Below are 9,566 nucleotides of genomic sequence, written 5' to 3' on the forward strand. Positions count from 1 at the left end.
TTAGTAAGATAGATAGATAGATAGATAGATAGATAGATAGATAGATAGATATTTGCCCTTCTTATTTAGCAGTAGCATTACTTTGACAACACCATAAACATGTACTCAGTTTGTACCCGGCTTCTTTTAAATGTATAGGAATGCTTTAGCTTCTCAAGTCTGTACAGTAAGGCAGGATTACTTTAAAAAAAAGGGGGATGCTGAGTAAGTTCTGGATGTAACAAAATATTCTCACTCTGTCTTCAGCTCAGGAGTGCTCCAAGACTTTTTGATGTCTCAGCAAACTGCATGAACTAAGAGGTGTGCACAAAGATTTCTTGTTGCAGATGATGCTGGGATGAAAGTCTCAGCTTATATGTGCCGGTTGCAACAGATTTTGAGGTGTTCCTCTGATAGCACACTGATTTGTTGGAGACTCTAAAAATATTGCTGTCCAATATGACTTCTGCTAGCGATCTGATGTATTTTGTACTACTTTAAGAATGCAACACTAGCTTCTTATATTTAGTCTATTGAGCACTGTCATTGGTTTTATGATCAAACACACTGTTAACAATGAGGATTGCAGTATTTTTTATGGTCTTCATGCAGTTGTATGAGATTCTCTAGTCAATGCATCAATGCTGCTATTCAAGTATAATTGGTAAATAACATGCTGTGCACAAATATCACAAATATCTCTTGCAGTATCTAATTATGGAGCACAATATGTCCCCTATGCTTTGTGCCAGGAACATTGGATGGTTATCTGCATTTTGAGTATAATTTGTAGTTGTTGAGTGCACTTCTCTCCAAGTAACATAACATTTTCAACGTGCTTCATAATATTTATTTCCTTTTTAATTAGTTTAGCTGATCAGTTTTTAATAGTTGTTTCTACCTAGAAATATGACATTCTAGTTGAGCTATAAAAGTGACACTATTTTCTTTTATAAGATGCTGAAAAATTATCTTGATTTAAATATATTAGTAATGCTTTATTTTAAGCAGCACAAAGAAATACTTTGCAAACAATATCAAGCCTAGTCTACAACATAATTTAAGCTGAAATATTACAATTTATGGCATTGTAGTATTCTTCATTTGATATGATCTATGAAGCCCAAGTTCTGTTCAATATTTGGAACTTATGGAATTTGGGTTGTATCCAGTGTTAGTCCTACTCAGAGTAGATCCACTGAAATGTATGGGACATATGGTATGCAACTCTTTTGATACAACCCATTAGGTTCAATACAATTTCTGTGAGCTATTGTTTGGGCCACTGTTCTTGATGTTTTTGCGAGATGAACATTTTGCACTACGAGGATCCTAAATACATGTAGTACAAATCTTTTAAGGGGTACTTTAGCATCCAGTCATGCATTTTCATGAGATTTATTTATTTAATAGATTTATATACCGCTGAGGCTATTTAAAAATACCTCTAAGTGGTTTCATGTGCTAAGAACCCTCTCAGTAGCTGTAGTTAATTGCTGCTAATCATCAAAGCAGCTATAGATAATAGTGTCGCAAGATCGGTCCTCCCCTTTCAGATGTCTCTTTTTCTCTCAAAACTGCAATATTCAGAAAAGCAATCCTGAATAGTCCTGAATACTGCAGTTTGGAAGAAGGAACAGACAGAATGCTTCCTTTTTCTGCACACATGGGGTGGAGCTGGTCCACTGGGACTATGCGCATGTGCGTTCTTTAGAAACCTAAAGAACCGGTCTCAAGGCCACTTAAATTCAGTGCTGCCCCTGCTTCAGAGCCCCATTGGCTCTGGTTTCAGCCCATCAGGTGCACCCCCATTAACTTGTCCTGTAGGATTCCCCACCCCTATGCTGGAAGGACCAAGAAAATTGAAATAGTATATGGATTTGGACACACACTTTTTTGTTGTTCCCTTTACCACGTAAGAGCAAGATGCTGCACTACTATACACATAGTGGCAGAGGAAGGAGGAGCCTGGAAGGGTGTGTGTTGAGGGATGGCTGACTATATCTGCTTTAGATACTTGTTTCCACTACAGGAACTGGGATCTTCCTTGCCATAGGATGACTTGTTAAGGGATAATATGTGACCTAGCACATAGTCATCATTTGCTAAGAAAGCACATCTCACGAAGAGTGATGTGTCCAAGTCTCCTGCCAGGAAGACTTGGGCACATCCTGTTTTAATGTGGTGGTGATCAGGTTCTAAAGATTGAGTCTAGGGCAAGACCACTTCCCATGTGAAGCCTTTTTCCAGTTCCCAGTACCCTGTTTACTTATTAACCTGCAATAAGGTTATGTAAATATAAAACTAATTTTAAATGCCCTCCTCCCAAAATGACATGAAACTTAAATCTTCTGAACTGTAATGAGAAAGTAGGGTGGGAGAAATTCAAATTCAAGCGCATATGTGAAAAATGCCGAAATAGTGTTCTTGCATAATTATGGTGTTCTAGAATCTGGTTTTAATTGCTAAGAGGCTGTGAAAAATGGCTTGTTGTCATACATTCTGGTCCTCGCTGTGTTACATTAAGTTGTATTGATTCCATCTTTATGTTTTAGAAGAGTAAATATATACTGCTGTGTAAAATCCCTTTTGCAAAGTTCCAAATGTATCCAGCTGTTAACTGATGGGTTTTAAATGTAATATTAAATTGGATTATGATGGGTACAAACATACCAAGTAAGGAAAAAGTTGTTTTCAACTATATCAAGAGAATAGGTTGTCAAATTTAGTTTGCTTTTGTAAAATGTTTTCATAAACCTCTTTTCTTTTACAGTAACAGCCGATAAAAGGAAAAGAAAAAAGATGAATTTTAAAAATGAGTATATTCAATGAAAAGCACTTTCTACACTCCAAATTTCTGAAGAAAATTTTGCTGAGCCTGGTAAACAAAAGTCATAATCAACAGAATCTCTGTGGAAGACATCAAAGGATTCTTGAACCATAGAAATAATACCTTAAGTCTCAGCAGATGAGACATGAAACATTCCACACTTTACTATGACATGCTGTTGCCTGCTGAACTGTGAAGAACTGCATACACCATACTTTAAGCTGCTTTCTCTACTATTGCCAATCATCTCTTCAGGACTTGAAACTGATATTTTCCTATTGACTCTCACGTGATTTTTCATTTGCATGTATTCAGTGATTATGCACAAACAAAATATCTAATCAGCTTCGCCTATTTAAAGAGCCATCATCACAGTGGTGATTATTATGTAAATCAATTCTGCTTTTCCCCCTTTCCTCCAGAATTATAATTGCTCACCTATTAATTTCAAACGAGGGTTAGTGTAATATGTCTGCACATACTTTATGGAAACTATCTTCTATAAAGAAATTTTCACTGTTTATTAGTGAAATGAAGAAAGCTATTTATAACAAGGCCTTATGTTGTGTACATATATTGTCTTTGAAATATTTGTGATTAGATATATTGCTTGTAAAGGACAAAATTACATAATTTATTTAGTATATTCTACTGTAAACTATAGTTTTATTGACAGAAATAAAGTATTTTGTTCTCAAAATAAGTGTGGTGGATAGTCCTGAAATCCCATAGTTTTTCAAAAATGGCTTTTTGTATGCCAGGCACTAGATGACAGCTACTACACATGTGATGTTGGTAGAGGTAGGTAACACAGACCATGATAAACCTTGGAGGAAGGAAAAGCTGCAGATAATGTATGTATTGCTTGATAATTTTGCAGACCTCTCAATGTGAAACACTCAGAAAAAAAGTGGAAAAGAGGATGAGGAGGTAATCTTGTTTTAGAAGCAGACCACAAAAGGACTGCTAAGCCATAATCTAAGGGCATTTCTTCCATCACACAAAAAACATTACTTTTAACAGTGCAATTTTATACATATCTACTCAGAAGCAAGTCCTACTGAGTTCAATGGGACTTACTCCCAGGCAAATATGTATAGAATTACAGCCTACACCTCTCACAATTAGTGCCGCAAGTGGGTGATGACAATGAGGGGTTAAATACAAATGACATTTGAGCAAATTTAGGTCTTACACTCACATCAAAGATCAATTTTAAGCACAAGCCCTGGGTGTGAAAATGGCCTCAGGATCTGGACACTGACCTAGAATAATTTCAGGACTTTCATAGGATAACCCGTGGATCATTCAGCTCTCAAATAACCCCTGCCAATAGGGTTTGCACAACACAACAAGCCACAGCAACCTGGGTGAGGGTTGTGTATTCATAATGCAATAATGTGTGAACCAGGTCACACAAAGTCCTGCTCTGGAGGGTAGGCAAGAACAACAAAACAAGCCTTTAATTAAGAGCAGGGGAGAACCGGAGTTAACTTCAGTCCTAGAATGGAGCCCTGCCTTACCCTTGCCTTGTCCTCCCACCCTCTTCCTAAGAGAGGCTCACACTCCTGTACTTTCCCAGGCTTTCCTGGGAAAGTACAGGATTTTGGCTTTCCTTCTTGTTTAGGTGGCTGCCCGGCCAGACTTACTGTTAGGCAGAGTGAGGTGGCCACCTCATGAAGATTTTGCATGACAAATCCTTAGTTTATTATGATTGGGTTGTTGTTTTTACTGCAGTGAACAGGAAGAGGCGTTGATGACATTTTCTGCCTCAGGTGCCAAAATAACTTGGCTGGCCTTTGGTCTTGCACCTTGACTTGAGAACAGGCTGGCCGTAGGAAAGCTGGTGCCCTGTGTGAAGAGCGCCTTTGGCTTCTCCCATTAGTTTACAGCTTGCTTTTATTATTCAACTTGTAGATTTTTTAAAAAAGGCAAATACTGTTTTTCTTTGCCCTAGCTCACTGTGGACAGGACACTTAACAATACCAAGTCACCAAACTCAGTGGCTCATTCAGCTTGACAACCCAAGGCAAGTGATTCCTAAGATCAATTCTGCTTAGGGCTGGGTTTTTTTTGTTTCTCTACCATAGGCAGCAAAATGTCTAGAGCCAGCTCTGGGGGGCTACTAAAGGCAGTGTTTGCTGCCCAATGGTCACTGTCTGCTGCTCCTCTCTTCTGTGAAACAAACCAGCATTTTAAAAGGTCTTTCTTCCAGGCATTTTTGCTAACCCTGACCACTGTTTTTCTCAAGTAAGATGAGTGATGGCTTAGGAAGGAATTCTGGAGGCAAGAGGGCAATACCTCATTAGTGTGTAATAGTCACCTTTTTATATAATAAGAGTAGTTGTAGAAGTGTAGTATTCAGCAGAGGGGTGATGGTGGAAGAGAATACTTTAATCCTTTCCCCTACACTAGCCACAACCTCTATGGGAATCATTTTGTGGTGGTGTCCACAGTAGTTTCTCAAAGTCCCAAATGTGCCCATGGGTCCAAAACATTTGGGGACCCCTGCCCTAGTCTTACTCTGCTCAAGATTGCTCCCCTAGCTGCTTTTCCACTTGGGTTGTGGGGCACATATGGGCTTTGATATACTGGGAAAGTAGCTGGAATCAGTAGGTATGTGTGTGGAGTTAGAAGAGGTAGCCCACTCCCTCAGCTGTTCTTTGCTGAATCTCGGAGTTCCCATGGCCGACATGTGCCTACCATGTAATTTCTAATTTTGCCCTAAGCCCTAGGTCTTGGTTGCATGGCAAGGAGTGCATCATCATCATCATCATCATCATCATCATCACTGTTACGGAAATACATGAATCCATTGTGTGTTGCCTGCAGAGCAGAAATTAGGAACGGGTTGCAAGTTGAGCAGATCATACTGCCACCCCACAGCCGTATTAACCATGCATGAAAGGCCATTACAGGGGTGAAGGGAACCAGGGAAAGAATGGAGGGATTCAATTACAGGTGGAAAGATATTGTCTGGACACCGGTTCTAGCTGAGAAACCACAATTAGACCTAGTATACAAGTTTCTCAAAGTAGACTTTATACCCAGTCCCTTGTCATTATCAAAAATGGTTTTGTTTTCTGCATATACAAAATGTGCAACTACTACACGAAATGTGCAGTTCCAGGAAAAAAATATGCTATATAGCTGCACATGGGACCTTGGGGACTAGATCATCTCCAAGGACCCTTAGAAACCTTTAGATTCTATAAAGCTAGTGAAGCCATAAAATATCCAATATGATATTCTTAAGACAGCTGTTCTGTTTATGTATCTATTTCCTCCTCTGGTTCTTAGGTTTTTTATATCCCTCATTCCAAAGAAATTTAGTTGGAGTTCATGATGCCTCATGTGTGAAACTTGACTAGAATACTCTTCTGCATTAGCACTGTCAGATGCCATTCTGCATAGGCTTCTAAATGTCATGGGATATTACTCTTAAGCACCAAAGTATGTGCAGACCAACAAGGAAAATGCACAGGTGTGTTGTAACAGTGCATGCTTGTGTATGAATTACCATCATACACCACTGTATATGATGCCCTCCCATTTTGGGAAAAATCCCTGCTGATACCCATAGGTATCCTAGGGCTTCTTTTGTGAACAAAGGGGCTTTGGATCCAGCAGAACAAAGACAACTCTCATCCTGCCCATGGAATACCCCATTCTGGGGCATATCACCAGAGTTTTCCATGGGCATACCAGGAGCCTCTACAGCAGATGTGTCTCCACCACCGAAGTTTGTCTCAACCTGCAGAGGGGGACCTATACCTTATCCGAATTCCCCTTGGGTTATCTAAATGTTGGTTAGAATTATAGTTAAGAAAGAAAACGCAAATACATGTTGATTGCTATCTTTCTGCCTTTCCGCCTCTAATACTATCATTACACCTTCCCGTCTGATTAGAAAATTTGTTCCTGTTCCTACTAAAATTGAGAATGAACTGGGCCTTTGTTTTGTTAACTTTTCTTTCTTTCTGTAAGCACCAACTATTACTATATGCCACAACCCAAACTACAAAAACACGATAAAAAGGGCAAGCAACTCTTTTTCCATTTGCTGACTCACTTCTGTTACATGAATTTTCTTTAAATGCATTTTTTTATTGAGGGAAAGGAACGAAAGAGACTGAACCTGCAAGTACTATAGAATAACTTAATCAATGAGCATAGATGGCTTTTCTCCAGTAATGTGTGTCATCCTGCAGGTAGAAAAAAATTCTGGATGCAGTTTTGTTCTTCTGCTAGTATAAAAACTGCACAGAGTGGAGGGAAGATTCAGAGTGCAGGTCTCTCCTAAAATTTGTTTATATAATGGTATATGGAGTTGGGAAGACGTCTCGAGAGTTAGACAATACTGGGCTGACCTATCAAATAGTTTGCATTCCTATACAGTTTGGTTCCTTTACTGAGCTAATAAAAATGTTAATATTATATAAGTAATATATGTTTTTGTAGCACTTTTGTCATGTAGGTACTAATTTAAAAAGGTATTGAATAGGCAAGTCATTTAGCTTTCAGTGTTGTTTTTTTAAGCCTTGAAGTCCCCAGAACTACAATGCGTTGAATAGGTGCAAATCCTGGGCTGTTTCCAAAGTGATATTTAAATTAGGATTCCATTAGTAACTTGAATGTAAAATCTACCCAGTTTAAAAAGTGTCACATGATTCTGGCTAATTGGCCAAAGTGAGACGTAAGTGAGGATATACGGAAGATCTGTATAGGAAGGATAATAATATCGGGGATAGCTCAGACGGTGTGGTCAGTGAGTTAGAGCCAGACATCCTGAAGAGTGAGGTTGAATGGGCCTTAAGAAGCATTGCTAATAACAAGGCAGCAGGAGACGACGGTATCCCAGCTGAACTGTTTTAAATATTGCAAGATGATGCTGTCAAGGTGATGCATGCCATATGCCAGCAAATTTGGAAAACACAAGAATGGCCATCAGACTGGAAAAAATCAACTTATATCCCCATACCAAAAAAGGGAAACACTAAAGAATGTTCAAACTATTGGATAGTGGCACTTATTTCACATGCCAGCAAGGTAATGCTCAAGATCCTGCAAGGTAGACTCCAGCAATTCATGGAGCGAGAATTGCCAGATGTACAAGCTGGGTTTAGAAAAGGCAGAGGAACTAGAGACCAAATTGCCAATATCCGCTGGATAATGGAGAAAGCCAGGGAGTTCCAGAAAAACATCTATTTCTGTTTTATTGACTATTCTAAAGCCTTTGACTGTGTGGATCATAACAAACTGTGGCAAGTTCTTGGTGGTATGGGGATACCAAGTCATCTTGTCCGCCTCCTGAGGAATCTGCATAACGAACAAGTAGCAACGGTAAGAACAGACCACAGAACAACAGACTGGTTTAAGATTGGGAAAGGAGTACGGCAGGGTTGTATACTCTCACCTTACCTATTCAACTTGTATGCAGAACACATCATGCGACGTGCTGGGCTTGACGAATCCAAGGCTGGAGTTAAAATCGCAGGAAGAAACATTAACAATCTCAGATATGCAGATGACACCACTTTGATGGCTGAAAGCGAGGAGGAGCTGAGGAGCCTTATGATGAAGGTGAAAGAAGAAAGTGCAAAAGCTGGGTTGCAGTTAAACCTCAAAAAAACCAAGATTATGGCAACCAGCTTGATTGATAACTGGCAAATAGAGGGAGAAAACATGGAGGCAGTGACAGACTTTGTATTTCTGGGTGCAAAGATTACTGCAGATGCTGACTGCAGCCAGGAAATCAGAAGACGTTTACTTCTTGGGAGGAGAGCAATGACAAATCTTGATAAAATAGTTAAGAGCAGAGACACCACACTGACAACAAAGGTCCGCATAGTTAAAGCAATGGTATTCCCCGTAGTAACCTATGGCTGCGAGAGCTGGACCATAAGGAAAGCTGAGCGAAGGAAGATAGATGCTTTTGAACTGTGGTGTTGGAGGAAAATTCTGAGAGTGCCTTGGACTGCAAGAAGATCAAACCAGTCCATACTCCAGGAAATAAAGCCAGACTGCTCACTTGAGGGAATGGTATTAAAGGCAAAACTGAAGTACTTTGGCCACATAATGAGAAGACAGGATACCCTGGAGAAGAGGCTGATGCTAGGGAAAGTGGAAGGCAAAAGGAAGAGGGGCCGACCAAGGGCAAGATGGATGGATGATATTCCGGAGGGGACAGACTTGACCTTGGGGGAGCTGGGGGTGGCAACGGCCGACAGAAAGCTCTGGCGTGGGCTGGTCCATGAAGTCAGGAAGAGTCGGAAACGACTGAACGAATAAACAACAAACAACAGCTTTGGGCCTAATACATAACAAAATTTTACTCTATGGGGGGGGGGGGTGTTTGTGTTTTATGCGGATGTATATATCCAACTTTTACCGAGAAGGCTTCTTCTGTTTTGAAGAGCTGAGATAGGTAAATTCAACATCTCCCTCCCTGCCTGGAAGAATTAGTCCTATTGAATTTCTTTTCTGTGTAGCTGTTAACGGGACAAGAGCCAAGAAAGAAAGAAAGAAAGAAAGAAAAAGAAAGAGTGGCGACCCTCTATAGGGAGTTCCTTTTCTTCATCCGTTCAGTTAGTTCCCAATTTGACGGGAGAAGGCAAGTCTTCCAGCCCGGGCATACTTTGGTGTCGGAAATGTCCTATGAATAAGTACGGGGGGGACATTATCTTGCATCTCCTCCGCGGCACCATGAGAGGGCAGCACCGCGCCTCGACTTTCTCCCTTTCCCGGTCGCTTCAAG

The 9,566-nt window shown here is 40.1% G+C and overlaps 1 protein-coding gene across 8 annotated transcripts in view; it reads left to right on the plus strand.

Annotated features, from left to right (window-relative positions):
• Positions 1 to 3,478, plus strand: part of PIP5K1B (phosphatidylinositol-4-phosphate 5-kinase type 1 beta) — a 96,040-nt gene extending 92,562 nt beyond the window's left edge. For all 8 annotated transcript variants that reach the window (XM_063129307.1, XM_063129312.1, XM_063129308.1 and 5 more), the window contains one exon: positions 2,753 to 3,478. In XM_063129307.1, coding sequence (XP_062985377.1) covers positions 2,753 to 2,755 — 3 coding nt within the window. In that variant the 3' untranslated portion in view covers positions 2,756 to 3,478. The remainder of the gene's footprint in view (positions 1 to 2,752) is intronic.
• The last annotated feature ends 6,088 nt before the right edge of the window (positions 3,479 to 9,566 follow it).

This window comes from Elgaria multicarinata, chromosome 6 (genome assembly GCF_023053635.1).
Source record: "Elgaria multicarinata webbii isolate HBS135686 ecotype San Diego chromosome 6, rElgMul1.1.pri, whole genome shotgun sequence".
Lineage (NCBI taxonomy): Eukaryota > Metazoa > Chordata > Lepidosauria > Squamata > Anguidae > Elgaria > Elgaria multicarinata.